Genomic DNA, 18,728 nt, shown 5'->3' with positions numbered 1-18,728 from the left:
GGGAGGGGTGGCCTCGGGCCTGATCCCTCCCAGGTGTAGGAGGCGACTCCTTTCTGGAGTGCATTCAGGCAGCATTTTGGGTGTTCCTGTGTGTCTCTTTTTCCCCTTGCAGGAGCCTGTAGGAAGCCTCTGTCCATCCTCCCACTTAGTGGCCGAGGGAACAGTTGAATGGGCTGGGTGGTTGGGCTCCGAGCCATCTGCTGATCTCTGGAGCTTTAGGCCCTGGAACACTCAGTATGGAGATCATGGCCTAGCAGGAGGCCTTCACCCTGTGTAGGACAGGCACACCCATCCTTAACTATGTTTAGGGCCTGGTGAATTTGTCTATCTGTCAGGTTCTCATTTAAAAGGGAGGGCGCCTGGGTGGCTCAGTGGGTTAAGCCGCTGCCTTCGGCTCAGGTCATGATCTCAGGGTCCTGGGATCGAGTCCTGTATCAGGCTCTCTGCTCAGCAGGGAGCCTGCTTCCCTCTCTCTCTCTCTGCCTGCCTCTCCATCTACTTGTGATTTCTCTCTGTCAAATAAATAAATAAAATCTTTAAAAAAAAAAAATAAAAAATAAAAGGGAGACAGTTCCTTGATACTTTGAACCCTGAGACTTGCCAAATGACTGCGGCCCACACCTAGGTTCTGGCAGTTCTTTTGCTCTTTTCATGTCCACCCAACTCAGAAGGTTTGTGGTGACCCCGTGGGAGTGCTCAGGACAGTGAGGGCTGCCAGACCCTGCACGTCATTTACCTGTCAGTAACATATTCTTGCTGCTTATCAGGGGCGCCCTGGATTTTACCCCATGTCGCATGGCAGCCTCGGGAGTGGGGCCAGTTCTCGGCTTGTGTTCCCTCCGAGAAGGGGTGTGTCTTTGGTTCCGTACCCTGTAATCCTTCTCTTCTAAAAGAGCTTTCTGGATGTTGCCATGGTTCTGGGCTGCTTGTACCAGGGTTCCCGGCAGCTCAGCTGAGCCTCAGTTTTGATGTACCCCCTATATTGTGTCTGTCCTTGCCTTTGGCCGTCTCCACCCATCCCTCAGGACTGGGCCATACATGCCTTCCTGTGTACTCCAGGCCTGCAGTAGGTGCTCAGAAAGCATTTGGTGACTTGTTGAGGGGAATTCTGGAATATCCTTGGCTCCCAGGATCTTACAGCAGCGCAGGTTGGCGGACTGGAGGCTGGCTCCATGCTGGGCACTGCAGTGCCTCAAGGGCTCTTAGAGAGCACAGAGCAGGCTGCTGGTGAACTTGCAGTGCCCACCTGACCTGGCCCCCATGAGCACAGAGTCTCTCAAGATGGTGGTCAGCGTGCTATTCAGGATCTACAGAGATGATCTGTGATTTTCCCAACATTCCGCCCGGGCTTCCCCTCTCTTGGAGGAGGAACTGGGCTGATTAGTGGCTGGTCTTGCTTAAGTCTTAGTTGGACAGCATTAGAGGGCTAGGTTGGGCCCCACTGTTTCTTTGACAGGTCCACTTCCTGGCCCTTCTCTGTCCAGCCCCACCACTGGGTGTTTGACTTGGGGGCACAGGAATGCACTGTCAATCTGTATTTTACTTCACAGTCCCTCAGAGGTTGGTCCGTATCAGTTCCTAAAAAGCTGGCCAGTTCTCTCTTTGGATTGCCTATATTCTGCATGCATGTGGGTCAAGCACTGTGTGTGCCCCTCCCATTGGCATTAGGCCCTTCTGTCTTGCACAGCTGGTGTTCTTACTGGCTGTTCCTACAGGAGTGTGAGGATGGGAGGGGGAAACCCTGACCTGACCACGAGTGCTGTCATCAGATGCTCTGCTAGCCAGCCCTTCTGGGAGCATGTGTGGCAGAAAAGAAAATGCTCTGCCCGGCTTTCTGACTTTATAGTTGTATCAGTGCAGGAATGAACCAGCTCACAGATGACATATTGAGAGCTCTTGTGCTCTCAGAAGGGGCTGGATTATAATGAGAACTGTGTGTGTGCTGTTGACCTGACTCTGAGGTCAGGAAAGTTTAAGTACATAGTTCTGTTGGGAAGAGCTGCTGTGATAAAAAGCAGGAGGGAGAGAGGGAGAGTTTGGGAGCTGGGGATGCAGGGGGAGTGCTGCCTCTTCCCCTCCCGTGTTCCTCTCCTCCATGTCCTCCTCCGTATCTGTTAGCCTCTTGGTAGCAAGCTGGATGGATGGCTGCCTCACTGCTCGCTTGTACTGCTTCTGTTTGCATGCTGATGGGGAGCTCCAGCTGCTGCTGTGGGATATAGGCCCTGCTCTGCCTGCTCCCGGGGCTCAGGCTGGGGTTTCCGTCCCCTGGGCCGAGTTGCAGCTGTAGTTATGTGCTCTAGCTGGCCCCAGGTGCTCTGTGGGCTGTGAGTGTGACAGGGCCATGCAGGCAGTGGCCCTGCTCCAATTGTGGACGCTCCAAGGGAGCATATGGGCCCCTCTGATGAGGAAGTGCTTTTGTGCTTTTGCAAGTGGTGAGCTTGGCAGCTGCAGCTGGGACATGGCACTCACTGCTGCCCGCCTCCTCCCCGCCAGCTGTGTCATTCTCCCTCTAAGAAGCCATGTGTGAGTGAGATTTCACCCTGTGGGTGTGAGACTCCCACTGGGGTCCTGGCAGTGGAAGGCACCTCGGCCAGGCCGAATGCAGACAACCTGAGGGAGCTTCCTCTTGCTCCTGCCTGGCTGTGGAACCAGCCAAAGCAGAGCAGGGCCAGGAGGATGCACCTTCCAGAGCCAAGAGGGAGGCTCAAGACACACTGACCTCTCGGGAAACAGGGGGACACGGGCTGGGCTCAGCCAGGATCACTGGGGGAGGCAGGGGCTGCCATTTCTTGTGCCATCTTGCGCCAGAGCAGGTTGAGCCACAGAAAGAATGGCGCCCACCTGGGAACACATGTGCCGCTCATCAGAGGCAGGAAGACTTTTGGTGTGCGCCGCTACCGCTGTTGCTGTTTACCCAGTGGCCTCTTGCTTAGGATGAGTGCTGGGTGGACCGAAGCCCCGGCTGTGGTGGGTATGTGCGCGGGTCTCCCTAGCTCGAGGCTGCCCTGGAGGGAAGGGAGAGGCAGCCCAGAAATCTGGGCACAAAGCCACAGGCCCTCTGTGGCTTCAAGAAACTCTGTAACCTGTGCACTTAACCTGCTGTGGCAGGTCAGGAAGAGTATGTGGGCGGGGTGCCAGCATCACCAGCTGGGTGGCATCTCGCCCCACCTGATAAAGGACCAGCTGGACTGTGTGTGATGAGCAGACCTGTGCCAGGCTAATGTAAGACTGTTCTCTGCCACCTTCTAGCTGTGTGCTGAGCCCTGGATCCCCAGGACCTTCCCAGACCCTCGGCTTCCTCACCTGTAAAGTGGGCTTGCAAGGACAAAAAGTTAGAGAGCTTAGCCCCTGGAGGAAGCCAACAGGTGGTGGTCCTGTGAGAGTCAGGCTGCGGTGGGCCTGCCCCAGCTCACTGACCGTGGGCCCCATCAGTGCTCAGACCTCAAGGAGCACTGGGTTTCCCCTGTGTCAGCATGGCTGCACACATCCAGCTTCATTCCTGAGAGAATGGGGATTTAAGGCAGGGCGGGAACCCTTGAAGTATGGAGGAAAGAACAGTGAGCAGCGGGCCTCACGGACTCTGCAGCTCAGTGTTTTGGTTCCTTGTTTCACGTGGAGTTGGAAATCCCCCACAGAGTGGTAATTACTCAGGGCCTGGGATTTACCTACATCGCCCCTGAAATAGGGGAGGAGGGGGCTGGTCGATGGCAGGTGTACCCCACTGTGCTCGCCCCAGCTCTTAACACGGATCCAGGATCAGACCAGTGATCTGATTCACAGAGCAACTTTCAGACGTGTGATGTGGGCCGGTTAAAATGCTTTTTCCGATGGGGTTTGGTGTTAAAAATGATTCCATGTGCCCTGTTGCAGGCAGGTTTTCTGAAGCTGGTCTAGTGTCCTGGACTCTGGAGGAGCCAGTGATGTCACTAGGCTTCAGAGGGCTGCCACAGGGCGGAATTGGTGGGCTGTCCCTTTGCTGGGTTACTGTTGCTCTTTACCATGTTTCACCCTCCCCGGATGGGGTGACCTGAACTGGGACCACTGTGAGATGCCCCTAGACTCTGACCGACCTTCCCCTGGCTTCTGACCTCATGCATGTGTGAACACGTACATGCCAGCCTCCAAAGACGGGTAAGGGCTTTGGTGTGTCCTGGGGCTTATTGTCATGTCAGAAGCCTGGGTGCTGGCTCTCCCTCCCTGGCCTCAGCACTCTGGGAACCCAGCCACAGAACCTGCCCTCTCCGTGGGTGTAGCCACCCCCAGCTCTGGAGAGCCCTTCAGGAAGCTGTTTGGCCCCTATCTTGATGGGTGCCCTCCTAGACCTGAGGCATCCTCCCTATTTGAGGGCAACGAGCTGGTCTCAGAAGCATGAGGAATCAGGCATGGCCGGGGTTCCAGATGTCTGTGGGCTCTGTGCAAGGAGGCACGGACCCGCCTCAGAGAGCAGATCCCAGATCCCCTTCGCCGCCGGGGGTGTGGGCAGTCTTTACACCGAGTCTGTTGAGCTGCATCTGAGCTACTTGCAAGGCGCTCGGTGAGAAAATCCAAAGGTTGCACCAAATAGAAGGTGCCCTATAGTTTGAATCAGAGGTTGAGGGGGCCAGCATCCCACCAGCCCTCGGCCTCCCTCCCTGTGCAGGTACCACATGGTGTAGGGAGAAGCCACCGTGTGGGACTGGAAAGCAGGGATTTCCTCACTTCACCTCCATGCGGCTACCAGCGGCCATCTCATTCCACCTCCAGTGACAGTCGTGTCCCATCCCCATGTGAGGAAATACGTGTACTTTGTAACGCTTTAGATTTGTGGCCAGTTTTTTCTTTTTTCTTTTTTTTTCTTTTTTTTTTTTTTTTTTGAAAGATTTTATTTATTTGAGAGCAAGAGAGCAGGCACGAACTGGGGAAAAGCAGAGGGAGAGGAGAAGCCGACTCTCTGCTGAGCAGGGAGCCTGACATGGGGTTCGATCCCAGGACCCTTCAGTCATGACCCGAGCTGAAGGCAGATGCTTAACTGACCGAGCCACCCAGGCATCCCGATTTGTGGCCAATTTCAAACGTAGAAGTAGAGAGAATAATGTAGCCGTGCCCCAGCTTCAGTAGAAATCAGTTTAGAGCCAGTTGGCATCGCTGCATCCATCCCCTTTCTGCTGTCCACACCCAAGTTTATCGTTTCTCCAGTGAACATTGAGAAACGGGTCATGAAATGCTGGGGGGTGAGCGGTGCCCCTTTAGTGGCTTCCACAGAGCGCAGTGTGCATGGAGGGCTCCTCGCTGCTCCTGCGTGGCCTGGCAGAGTGAGGAGACCGGGATGTCACCAGCCTCCCGCGCGAGTGGTGCGCTCGCGCTCTGGCTTAGCTCAGGCTGCTTCTGCGGGTGCCATCCCCTCCTGTGTGCATCCAGCCCCCTTCTTGCCGTGCAGCAAATACCGCTGGTTAGCCAGCCTGGCTGGAGCAGCTACTGAGCCTGTGCTGAGGGTCTCCCCAGGAGGAAAGGCCTTTCTGCTTCTTAGTGCCTGCTCTTGGTTCTCATGTTGTGGGAAGACCCCAGAAAAGCCCTGGGAACTGGGGTTGGTGGTGAGGAGCATGTATCCCTGGGGTGTCCCACAGGTGTCCCATAGGTGTGAGCGCGAATGTGCTTTCTCTCTCCCTGTCCCGGAGCTGGGAGGTGCCTTGTTTAGGGATGCCAGAGACACTGGCTGGTGGAGCTGCCCCTGTGATGCTGACTTTCCTGTCTTATGGAGTGGACGTGATTATGGCCCTTGAGCCTCCAGTCTAGGATCTGCAAGCGCTCAGTGAGGTAGTTAAGGAGTCTTCTGGCCCTGCCTGCTCCCTGCACTTCCAGAGTGGCCCTCCCCCTCTCCTGATACCTCCGTGCCCAGCTGCCTTGGGCACACCACCACCCTGCGGGCTCCTTGGCTAGGTGAGTAATTACTTCCACTAAAGAGGGCAGTCCGCTAGAGAATAAGTGGGCCGAGATGGTGAGCGGTTCACATGGGACATCCTCATTGGTAGAAAGGGGAGGTGACATTTGGCTTTGTTAACTGTTACATATATACAAATTAACTTGCATCTACTGAAGGAGCCCTATGGAGAAAATGAGAGACTCTGGGTGCTCAGGCATTCTTCATTTGTGAGTTCTGTCCCTTTTGGGAAAACCCTTTGGTTTTGAGAGGTATTCTTGGTTTTGTTCTTGTTGAGAACAAATCCTGAGGGAGATAGCCAATGCACCTGGCTCCTCCTGACAGCAGGAGGCTTGTATGTGGCCCCGGAACTCTGGCCACCAGAAGTGCCCAAAGGCCCCCACTGCGGGCAGTGCCGGGGGCTGCCCAGAAGCTTCTTCCCTATACAGGAACAGAACAGCGTCTGTGCTGTGATTGTGGCACCTGCAGCCGGGTGCCAGGAGGGACCCAGGACGGGCCGAAGACAAGTGGTCTGTGGGTGTCGCAGCAGCAGTTTAGGTCCCATACAGTGGCTGAAGCTGAAAGGCGGGTCGTATAGGAGCCTGCTCACTTCCCCGCCATCTGCTTTTCCTCCGGGTGTCCTTGCTCATTCCACTGTCTTCACTCTGGTCCTCTCTCTCCCCTCCAGAGCTTTGGGGCCATGTCACCATCTCCCTAGGTGCTAGGACGTCTGTGGACACCCTGGGACAGGCCCACTCGGGTCCTGCCCTCTCTGTACGCATGCCTGGTCTGCCTTCCACTTGACACTGACTTCCCTGGCCCGAGGGCCTCGTACTGGGGCTTTGCAGGCCTGGAACCTGGTTGGGAGCCTCCTGATGGACATCTCATCCTAAGAGGCCTGGCTGCTTCTGTGTGGGTGGGTGTGTTGGGGAGGCTGGTTCAGGAGCTTCCATCTTAGAGTGTCCAACCCAGGCAGAGCTACAGGCTGGCTGGGGTGACACTGCATATTAGGTCTGAGACCAGAGGCCAGGCTGGGCCTGGCGCTGCACAGACTCCTGCCTGTCGGGTGTGGTGAGCGTCAGGGCACAGGGCCAGACTCCTTGGAGCATTTATCGGGGTCCGCTTCCTGGTCCTCAGGAGACTGGCGGCACTTGGAATGCCCAGGTAGTGCTTCCCACTCAGTGCTCCATGCCCTCACCATCATCCCTTCAGGGTGGGGCAGAGCCAGAGGACTGAGCCCCCGGGACAGTCCTGAACTTGCAGGTAGACAGGGCAGAAAGAGGTTAGGCAGAGGTAGCATTTTCCACAGGGCTGGGAGCCAGAGAGCCTGCTCCAAGCCAGACTGCACATGGCCTCAAGTGTGGGAGCTGCTCAGGCAGGACGGCGGGGCCTGCAGACGTCCCCTTGCCCACTCCGGCACAGCTCCCAGGGGCGGCTCCAACTGCGCCAGGTCTCTGGTGCTAGCTGGCTACCAACCTCCGGGGTTGCCCAGGTGTTCTGCCTCCCCCCTCCTGTCTGGCAGCGGGACAGTGTCTGCCCAAGGACAAGGACAGTCTGTGCTGCCGAGCTCGCTCTGCAGGGACTGTGGTTCAGGAGTGTGTGGGTCCCAGGGCTCTAAATATACCCGGGTGAGGTCACTGGGGTGGAGACAGGCCATGTGGCAGGCTCAGGACCCCATCAGGGCTGGAATCCCAGGGCTGGGGACAGGGAGTGGGTGGCCTTGCTGTCCCTGTGGTACTGGCCTCCTCACTGTGCGGTCTCCTCTTGCGCCAAGTCCCTGTCCGTGGCACGTCAAAGGTATGTGAAAGAAGGATGAAGAGTGTCTCCTCTCCGACCCCTTCCTTCAGTATAGCTTGGGGTAGATTTTGGGGGCCATCTAGATGTGTGCATTCGCGGGCACAGCCCTGAATGAGAACACTGTGAGGGGAGACCTTTGTTGCCAAGGGGTGGCTTGGGCCCCCTGGCAGAGGGGCAGCCTTGTGGGAGCTCTGTCTGGCACAGTGAGGGTCACTGGCATGCTCTGTGGTCACTGCAGTTCACACTCAGAAAAGACAGAGAACCTGAGGCGGGTGGAGGGGACAGCTGCCTTCAGCTGGAAATAAGGCAGATAAGCTGGGAATCCACATGGTCGGCAGAGTCACAGCCAGCCCCCACGGATATCTACATCCTAGTCCCCGGAAGCTGGCCATGTGGTACCTTACATGGCAGGAGGGTGCACATGTGAGTGAGGGTGCAGACCTGCATGGCACAGGTGGACCCAGCCGCAGCCCGTCATTAGAAGCGGACCCTTTCCTGGCTGGCTCAGAGGTGCAGTGGGAGGACTTGGGCCTGTTGCTGGCTTGGGAGGTGGACTGAGGTGCCATGAGCTGGGGAATGCAGCGCCCTCCTGAAGCTGGAAATGGCCTTCACGTGACAGCTGGCCAGCAGGAAAAGGGGGCCCTCGCTACAGCAAGGAGGATTAAGTCTTTCAGCACCGAAGGAGTAAGAAACCGCTCTCGAGAGCTTCCTGAAAGGAGGGCGGCATGCCTGCACCTGGATCTCAGCCTGGGGGGACCCAAACCACACTCCTGCCCTCCGGAACTTAACTGATCTATACATGCATGGTGTTGGAGCCACTCAGCTTGGGATCCTGTGGGATCATTCTGGCAGCAGAGGAAACCAGCGCATCAGTACTGGCAAGGATGTGGGAAACAGGCTTCCCCACCTTCCTCTCCTGCAGTGGGCGTGGAACGGGGGGGCCTCCCCGGCGGCTCACTACAGTCATTCATGGCCACAGTGCCAGGAGCCCCTCTAGCAGCTCATGTGTTAGCCCAGATTTGCCTCGAGTAAAGTTGAGCGTTGCAGCCTTGTTTGTGACAGTAAGTGGAAAAGGAGGGACACAGCACTGCTCAGTGGGGCCCTCCCTCCCCTGAGCCCATCCTGGAAGGAAGAGCTAAGGAGGTCTGTGGTGTTGGGTGTTTCTGATGTTAGTGAGAAAAAGTAAGGCATAGAGTCATGTTTTGCTTTTTTTTTTTTTTTTTTTAAGTGTGTGTTAAGTATATACACAAGCTTCTATATGCAAGGAGTATTTTGGGGAAAGATACAGGGCAATACCACAGTGGCTGGGGGGGAGATGTGCCTTTCCTTGTGCCCTTTCGCATGCCTGCATAGCTTCGTTCCAGTGTGTGTGGGCGTGTGATGTGCTCACTGTGCAGTCTTGGGGCGGGGGGGCTTGCTCAAGGCAAGGGCTCCCCTGTCTCGCCAGCCCACCAAAACCTGCAGCTGCTTGGGGCGGGGGTGGTGGTGGTGGTGGTGGTGGTGTTGAGCCGCAGGAGCTCGCTTTCTCTTCTGGAGCCGAGCCCCTCACTGGGCATGCTCCGTCGGCTTGCGCTTTCGGGCTGAGGTTTGCTTCTTGTGGTAAGCAGAAGTTCTTAATCTTCGTGAAGCCTAGTTTGTCAGTATTTTTTCTTGGGCAGTTACTGCTTTGGGGGTTCTGAGAAATCTTTGTCTGCCCCAAGGTTGCAGAGATAACTGCCCTGTGTCTTCTAAAAGACTGAGTTCTTGCTTTCATATTTAGGTCTGTGATTGGCTAGTGGCCAAGTCCATGACTGATCTTAAACTAAGTTTTGAGTATGCTCTGATGATCGGTGTGGCCGGATCACGGAGTGTGTTTTTTTCTGTGACTCCACTCCCTGTGGTCTGAGCTTCGTCTGTCGGTGCACTGAGGCCACAAGTGGCTCGTTTCTGTTACTCTTGAATTTTTCTTTCTGCTCCTTTGACTCTTGGAAGGCACTGGTGTCATTCTAACATTTGACTACATGACCTGCACCTTTGTGTGCCATCCCCTCTTTGTACAATGTGATGATAGTACCTTCCCCATGGGGTCGTTTGATTCCACAGAGCAGTGCCACGTGGAAACGTGGTGTGAGGGCCTGGCCTACAGCAAACAGCAGACAAAGGATGGAATGGCTTGTCAGCAGGTGTGCACCTGTGAGACTACCAGAGGCCATCACACCCTAGACTTGGCGGGACCCAGAATTCCCTGGTACTCTCAGATGCCACTTCTGCCGGTTGGTGGCCATGTCCACAGGGTAGCCTCTCCTGGCTTCCGTCTGCATTCCCGCATGCCTGCAAGAGCTGAGCACAGGGGCTGTCCTCTTCTCTTGCACCTGGTGCCTGTTCTTGTGTGCTGGCCCAGGGTTTCTGTGTTCAGATACATACAGATCCTCGGGGCCATGTGGTATCCGTCTTCTCCCACTCTGTTGCATCTTGGCATCTTGGGATAAGCTTATACAAAGAGTCTTTTAATGTAGCCAAATTGATTGGATTACTGCGTGCAGTCATTCCTCGGAGATACTGTGGGTTGGGCTCCAGACCACCAACTATCACAGTAAATGGAGGCAAATGAAGTTTCTGGTTTCCCAGTGCACATAAGAATGGTGTTTTCACTATACTGTAGTCTGTTAAGTATGTAATAGTATTATATCTAAAAAGCCAATGAATATACCTTAATTAAAAAATACTTTATTATTGGGGCATTTGGGTGACATAGTTAACTCCAACTCCAACTCTTAATTTCAACCCAGGTCATGGTCTCAGGATCATGAGATTGAGTCCCGCGTTGGGCTCCACGCTGGGCAGGAGCCTGCTCAAGAGTCTCTCTCTTCCTCTCCCTCCCCTGCTCTCTAAAACAAAAAAGCCCCCCAAAATCTCATTACTAAAAAAATGCTAACCATCATCTCATTTTTCAGCAAACCATAATCTTTGCTGATAGAATGTCCTGTCTCCATAGCGATAGCTGCTGACGGCTGAGGTGGCTGTGGCAGTTTCTTAAAATAAGGCAGCAGTGAAGTTTGCTGCATTGATTGGCTCTGCCTTTCACCAACAATTTCTCCACAGCATGCGATGCTGTTTGCTAGCATTTGACACACAGTAGGACTTCTTTCACAATGGGAGTCCGTCCTCTCAAATGCTGCCACTGCTTTATCAGCTCGTTTTTCTACAATACTCTCCGCCCTTTGTGGTCATTTCCAGTCTTCACGGCATCTTCACCACGAGTACATTCCAGCTCAGGAAACCATGCTCTGTGCTCATCCATTAGAAGCAACTCCTCAGCTGTTCAAGTTTCAATGTGAGGTTGGAGCAATTCAGTCCCATCGTCAGGCTCCACTTCTGATTCTAGTTCTTTGGCTGTTTCCATCACACCTGTGGTTACTTCCTCCACTGACGTCTTGAACTCTCAGACATCCGTGAGGGTTGGAATCCACGGCTTCCATACTCCTGTTCATGTTCATATTTTGATCTCTTCCCAGTGGCATCTAGAATGGTAAACCCTTTCCAGAAAGTTTTCAATTTACTTTGCCCAGATGCGTCAGAGGAATGACTTTGTATGGTAGCTATAGCCTTACAAAGTGTACTTCTTAAATAATCAGACTTGAAAGTTGAAATGACTCCTCAGTCCATGGTGTGCAGAATGGGTGTTGTGACAGCAGGTATGAAAATGACATTAATCTCATGGCACATGCCAGAGCTCTAGGGTGACCACGTGCATTGTCAATGAGCAGTAATACTTTGAAAAGAATCTTTCTTCCTGAGCAGTAAGTCTCAACAGACTTAAAGTAGTCTGTAAACCATGTTACAAATTCATGTGCTGTCACCAGGCTTCGTTGTTCCCTTTCTAGAGCACAGACTGAGTAGATTTAGCATAATTCTTAAGGGCCCTAGGATTTTCTAAGTGGTAAATAAGCATTGGCTTCAACTTGGTCCCCAGCTGCATTAGCCCCCAACATGAGAGTCAGCCTGTCCTTTGAAGCTTTGCAGCCGGGCATTGGCTTCTCTCTGAAAGTCCTGGGCGGCATCTTCTTCCAGTAGAAGACTGTCTCATGTGCACTGACAGTTTGCTGAGTAGCGTTGCCACCTTCGTGAATCGTCTCAGCCGCCTCTGCCGGCTCCCTTGCTGCAGCTTCTATATCCGCACCTGCCATTTCACTGGCACTTTCAGCTTATGAAGTTGGTTTCTTTCTTTGAACCTCATGAGCCAACCTCTGCTAGTCTCAGACTTTGCTTCTGCAGCTTCCCCCAGCTCTCTGAGCCTTCACAGAATTGAAGAGAGTTAGGGCCTTGCTCTGGACTAGGCTTTGGATTAAAGGAACGTGGTGGTTTGATCTTCTATCCAGACCACTCAGACTTGGTCCCTATCAGCAAGAAGGCAGTTTCGCTTTCTTATCACCCGTGTTTGTTCACTAGGCTAGCACTTTAATTTCCTTCAAGAACTTTCTTTGCCTTCACAGCTTGGCTAAGTGTTTGGCAGAAGAGGTGTAGCTTTTGGTCTATGTCTTGGTTTTGGATACGCCTTCCTCACTAAGTGTAATCATTTCTAGCTTTTGATTTAAAGTGAGAGATGTGTGACTCTCCCTTCCACTTGAACACGTAGAGGCCATTGTAGCGTGATCATTTGGCTGATTTTCATGACTGTTGTGTCTCAGCAAACAGGGAGGCCAAGGAGAAGAGAGAGAGAGGAGTGGCTGGAGCCACTGTGGAGTGGCTCCACAATGGAGCAGTCAGAACACACACACACAGTGCCAGCGAAGTCTGCCATCTTCTTTGGGTGCAGTTTTTGGCACCAGAAAACAGTCACAGTCGTAACAGCAAGAATCACTGATCACAGATCACCATAGCAGATATAATAGTAAAAAAATCAGAAATATTATGAGAACTATAAAAATGTGACACAGAGATGGACACAGGGTGAGCCAAAGCTGTTGGAAAAGTGGCATCACTAGACTCACTCAAATGCAGGGCTGCCACAGACCTTGGATCGTAGCAAACACAGTATCTGTGAAGTGTAGTGGAGCTAAGAGCAACAACAGGAGATGCGCCTTTACTGATTTTTTAAGCTCCGTGTGTTTTATTGGATAAATCGTTCAGCACCTTGCCCCCATGAGATGCTAGAGTAGAACACCTCTGCCAGCTCAGGAACAGAACTTATCACAAATGTCATGGATCTCAGCCGTGTGACCACCACTTGGGCTGGTGGGCATGGCCATGGACGGGCTCGTGGTCCACTGCACCCCATGCACTAGAGGCCGCGGACGGGAGGGCGGGCACTGGGTGCCTTGTCGGCTTCAGGAGCGGGTAGGAGACGGCATGGGGTGAGAGCTTGGGTGTGGCGACTCCGCTGGCTCTCGGGGAGGGAGAGGCCTGAGCAGCTGGCACTGGGAGAAGAGCAGAGACCTGACAAGTGGCTCTTGTTTCCTAGATCCGGAACATGGTGGCGGTGCTGGAAGTCATCTCCAGCCTGGAGAAATACCCCATTACCAAAGAGGCACTAGAGGTGAGTATCCCCAGACCCAACATTGGGAAGAGAAGGGTAGGCAGGGCCTGGGCTTCCCCAACCCAAGTCCTTCTGGGCTCCTTGGAGCCTTTGCTCTCACTGCCCAAGTGAGGATTTAGTAGTGCTGAGGGAGGGGTGTACGTACCCTCCTGGCCCAGACTGGGGCATCTTCCCATGGGCACTGCAGGAATTGGGTGGTTTTAGTCCTGGGTTGGGAGGCGTGTCTGGCCAGAGGGGACAGGAGTTGGAGGTGCTCCAGTGAGCGATGCTGGCTCAGGCCCTCCGTCTGCCATTGTCTTTGCCATAGTGTGCTCTCACCCAAAGAGCTTCCCTGGCAGAGTGTCCTTGCACTGGCCTTGATGATCCACAGCCTCTAGGTTGCCAGGAGCCTTTGGGATGGTGCTTCTGAAGATGCCGCCTGTGGCCCTGGGACTCTGAAGTTTGAGGACTAGATTTGAGAAGTTAGAGGTCAAAAAGGACCCCAAATCCCCATGGGTTTTGTTATCCATGGGTTTAAGAGGTAGTGGGATTAATCCAGAGGCCCGGGGTCCTCAGCTCCCTTTCCATGGGGGACTTCCTGTCCCAAAAGCATGTCACTGTCTCTCTCTGGTTGTAGGAAACTCGACTTGGGAAGCTCATCAACGACGTCCGCAAGAAAACGAAGAACGAGGAGCTTGCCAAGCGGGCCAAGAAGCTGCTGCGGAGCTGGCAGAAGCTCATCGAGCCTGTGCACCAGAATGAGGCGGCGCTGCGGGGGCTGGCGGGCGGCACCGGCTCTGCCAACGGGGGTGCTCACAACTGCCGGCCAGAGGTGGGGGTGGCCGGCGCTCCCAAGAGCATCCATGACCTGAAGAACCGCAACGACATCCAGAGGCTACCTGGACAGCGGCTGGACAGGCTGGGCAGCCGCAAGCGCCGGGGAGATCAGCGTGACCTTGGCCACCCCGGGCCACCTCCCAAGGTCTCCAAAGCCAGCCATGACTCTCTGGTACCCAACTCATCCCCCCTCCCCACCAACGGGATTGGCGGGAGCCCTGAGAGCTTCTCGGGCACCCTGGACGGCAGTGGGCATGCGGGCCCCGAGGGCGGCCGCCTGGAGCACGGCGAGAGCGACAAGCACAGCAGCAAGATTCCTGTCAACGCCGTGCGGCCGCACACCAGCTCCCCAGGTCTGGGCAAGCCCCCTGGCCCCTGCTTGCAGACCAAGGCTGGGGTGCTGCAGCAGATGGACCGGGTGGATGAGACTCCAGGCCCCCCTCACCCCAAGGGGCCGCTTCGCTGCTCTTTCAGTCCCCGGAACTCACGGCACGAGGGCTCCTTTGCCCGGCAGCGGAGCCCGTACACGCCCAAGGGCTCCATGCCCAGCCCCTCTCCACGGCCCCAGGCGCTTGATGCCACACAGGTGCCATCACCACTTCCACTGGCCCAGCCGTCCACACCACCCGTGAGGCGGCTCGAGCTGCTGTCCAGTGCAGAGAGCCCGGTGCGCTGGCTGGAGCAGCCTGAGGGCCACCAGCGGCTGGCAGGGCAGGGTTGCAAGGTGGGGCTGCCTCCCTCCGAGCCCCACCTTCCCCGGGCAGGCTTTTCCCCAGACTCTTCTAAGGCGGACAGCGATGCTGCCTCATCTGGTGGCTCGGACAGCAAAAAGAAGAAGAGGTACCGGCCTCGTGACTACACAGTGAACTTGGATGGGCAGGTGGCTGAGGCGGGTGTCAAGCCTGTCCGGTTAAAAGAGCGGAAGCTCACCTTTGACCCCATGACCAGACAGATCAAACCTCTGACCCAGAAAGAGCCAGTGCAGGCGGACAGCCCTGTGCACACAGAGCAGCCCAGGACAGAGCTGGACAAACCTGAGGCCAAGGCCAGCGTCCAGAGCCCTTTTGAACAGACGAACTGGAAGGAGCTGTCGCGCAATGAGATCATCCAGTCCTACCTGAGCCGGCAGAGCAGCCTGCTCTCGTCGTCAGGCGCGCAGACCCCAGGGGCTCACCACTTCATGTCTGAGTACCTGAAGCAGGAGGAGAGCACCCGGCGGGGGGCCCGGAAGCCGCACGTGCTGGTGCTTCACAGCGCGCCCACGGACCTCCCAGGGCTGAACCGCGAGGTCACGCAGGACGATCTGGACAGAATCCAGGCCCACCAGTGGCCTGGGGTGAACGGGTGTCAGGACACACAGGGTAACTGGTATGACTGGACGCAGTGCATATCGCTCGACCCGCACGGTGACGACGGGCGGTTGAACATTCTGCCTTATGTCTGCTTGGACTGACCAGCCTGTCGGCCTCTAAGTGCATTCCCACCTCGCAGTTAGCATGGCAGGCGGGCAGCGGGGCGTGGCTGCCTCCGGTGGTTGAGAATCTGAGGAGTCCGGCCCGGGGCAGGAGGGAGGGGGCGGGAGTCTCGAGGTCTCTCCGTGCTCTTCCCTCAAAATTCTCCTTCTTTTGTGAAATGCTGCTACCAGTTTACTAACAAAATTGCAAAGGAAGGACCGTGTGGAAGGCAGGCCGGCAAAGTGAGTTCAGAACTCTATAGCAAACCAGCTATAAAAAGCGTTAGTTCCCCACCCCGGAAGAGGTGCGGACACCTCCTGGCACCCATGAGCTGGGACGTCAGTTGCAGGCAGGCACAGAAAACCTGGGGGAGAGGTTCCCTTTAAACACAGCAACCGAAGCACGCATCTCATCTATTTGCATTTTCCTTTTTTAAATTTGGCCCTGAGTGTCTCAGGCAGTGGGGGTACCTACACCGTGGCCCCTATTTGCACCCCGCTTGGCCAGTCCTTCAGTCCGGACGCCAGAAGCTTGTCCGCTGCGGCGAGCGGCTGGCAGCAGGTGGGCCAGCCGGCCAGCCAGTACAGCCTACCCTCCGTGGGCATCCACACATTTTCATCTGGTTTCGGTTAAAAACCCAGTTTTGAAAAATATGCTGCAAAAATCTAAGTTTTCTAGGAGTTTATTTTATTCCCCTCTTCCATCTGACCACCAGCCAGATAATTTTCCTCTTTCTCCCTTTTCTGTTTCTTTCCCGTTCCTGCGCATATCTTGAAAATGTCACCTTTCTAGAGTCCCCTCCCAAAAAACACAAAAGTAACCGCGGGTGCTACTGGTGTGTAAGCTGTATTGTTGGGCAAGAGGAGACCTGTCTGTACGCTGGAAACACTCATAACCATTCCTTTAGATTCGTTTGCCTTATGGTTATTTGTCATAAACGCGATTTGCAAAAACAAGGAGCCTTAGTGAATGTACAGTACTTAGACTTCTGTGTTGTCAGGACGCAGAAGGGAGCAACTTTGCTATTTGGTCCAGTAAGTGGACACCTTGTGATATAAATGTGGAAATAAAAAAAAAAAACCATTTGCACAAACCAGTCTCAGAATCGTTACTAATTTGATCCTTTACAGTCAAATCCGCCTTTTGCGTCCAAAGTTTGGGCTCCATTGCCAGACTGCAGGGAGATAGGCAGGGCAAAGTGGCCAAGCCCGCCTATTAATGTTCTGCATGAAAACTGACCTCCACCTGCCTTTCACTCATTAGGGCCCTGTTGCCTCTCCCACCTCCGGGGTCACCTGCTCCAGGGAGAGAAGCCCTCTAAAGAGGTTCCATGTCCTACGTCTCAGTAACTTTGTTTTACCCCCACAAAGTATCTAGCTTGGACAGGGCATGGCCCAGAGCCATGTCTGGCAGGGCACCCCTTGGCTCTGGCCCTGGGCTGCTAGCTCCCCATGCAGGCCTGGAGCTGCCTTAGTAACTGGCAGGTGCTATTTTTTAAAAATAACTTTTCTGCCTTGACTATGATAGTATTTCCTTCTCCCTCATCCCTGAAACCAAAAGCTAAAGCTTTGGTTTTCAAAAATTTTCAGTCAAGAATAAGTCATGTTGGATGTACCTACTCATATCACAGATGAAGCAGCAGCTGCCCCTTAAGAGGGACAATCCTGGGGCACCTGGGTGGCTCCGTTGGTTAAGCATCTACCTTCAGCTCAGGTCATAATCCCAGAGTCTTGGTATCAAGCCCCGCACCTACTTCTCCCTCTCCCTAGAAACCCTCTGCATCTGTGCTCATACTTGCTCTGACAAATAAGAGTTCCATTGGGCGAACTATGGGGCCCATGAACACTGAGTCAACCCAAAAACCATTATTTCAGAAGCAGCAGGGATTTCTGACAAGGCCTTGGTTCAAGACACACCCACCCTAAGATAAGGGCAGGGATGAAGCAGATTTGAGGACAGGCTGAGGTTGAATTTTGGACCTGCCATCTCTGTGCTGTACAGCTCTAAGATAATCACTTCACTCCTATACACACATCTCTCTGGAAGATGAAAGTGCTTACCCCAGAGCTGTGAGGAGAAGTTAAAGGATCAGAGTTTAAACCAAAAAAGGGGGGTGGGGAGTGGAGCATGTCAGTAGAATACTTTGTGCTATGGAGTAACTAATTTCCTAAGTCCACTGTACCTGAAATGTGGGCCAGCCCTGCTGCTGTGTGGGTGTCCCCAGGAAGTGACTTATTCTGTGACAAAAGGTCGTAAGCACAGCTGGAAGATATTAGGGTACAGGTTGGCATCTTACGATCATCTCCCTGATCCCTGCCCCCACCTGCAGGACCACTTCTGTCTTGAGTATCCAGTAAGTCCCAGGATAAAGATACTGTCTGCTGTTGAGAACTCACAGTTAAGCTAAGATTTCCCTCCTACATTTTGGAAATGAGTGGGTTGCCACTTTCTAATTTGCCAAGTAAAGGCATTGTAAAATGGCATCTTAACCTCCCCCCTTCTACCCCAAAAGTTGTCAATACATGATTTTTGGAAAAAAGTCAAAGTCCTTTAGAATAAAACCATCTTATTGAAAACCATCTTGTTTTCCTCCGCTGGGGTCTGGGGCTGCTGTATCCGGACTGCCCTTGGGCATGCAGTCGGCCTGGCACTTCTTCCACCTGCAAAAGCCCTGGAGACAAGTGCGGGAGTAGACTACCATGGGCACGAATCTCGAACTAGCCAGGCGAGCTAAGCCAAGTGGCCTCTGTCCGTCTGTGAAATGGAGATGGTCATACCTACCGCACAGCACACGTCGCAGTGGTTCCCAGGACGAGCTCCCAGAGACTGGGCGCTCCGGGCTAGCCCTTCTGTTGGAGCCCGGCCATGGAAGTCGCTCCCGTGCTTTTGCAGAAAAAATTAGCCTATGGAAAGCTTTTAACAATTTGTTTCTTTTCCGGAAAGATCTGGTCTTTTACTCTCTGGTGTCCGCCGTCGCCCGCCCATCAGGGATCAGTTTGGAGGGCGCCGATGTAGCATGGGAATCGAGGTTTGACTCCCGAGCTAGATGACCCGCTCACGGACGCCAACGAGACAGGGCCTTTGCACTCCTTCCCATGCAGCTCGAGCCACGGCTCCTGGGTCCCCGGGCCAACCCACCGCTTGGGAACCCCGCTAGGATGGCGTCCGCTCCCCCAAGTTCCGCTTCCTCGATAGGCACCGCCCCGGCCGGAAGACCACCAGAGGGGCGGGGCCTGTGTCCGCTACGTGG

At 54.4% G+C, this 18,728-nt stretch overlaps 1 protein-coding gene across 3 annotated transcripts in view; it reads left to right on the top strand.

The window, feature by feature from the left end:
• The window catches only part of MED26 (mediator complex subunit 26), a 52,346-nt gene extending 35,775 nt beyond the window's left edge, over positions 1–16,571 (top strand). For all 3 annotated transcript variants that reach the window (XM_059160376.1, XM_059160379.1, XM_059160377.1), the window contains exons 2-3: positions 13,134–13,208; positions 13,825–16,571. In XM_059160376.1, the coding sequence (XP_059016359.1) occupies positions 13,134–13,208; positions 13,825–15,477 (1,728 nt within the window). In that variant the 3' untranslated portion in view covers positions 15,478–16,571. The remainder of the gene's footprint in view (positions 1–13,133; positions 13,209–13,824) is intronic.
• The last annotated feature ends 2,157 nt before the right edge of the window (positions 16,572–18,728 follow it).

This window comes from Mustela lutreola, chromosome 2 (genome assembly GCF_030435805.1).
Source record: "Mustela lutreola isolate mMusLut2 chromosome 2, mMusLut2.pri, whole genome shotgun sequence".
In the NCBI taxonomy this organism is placed as follows: domain Eukaryota; kingdom Metazoa; phylum Chordata; class Mammalia; order Carnivora; family Mustelidae; genus Mustela; species Mustela lutreola.
This window is presented reverse-complemented; position numbering and strand designations above follow the sequence as displayed.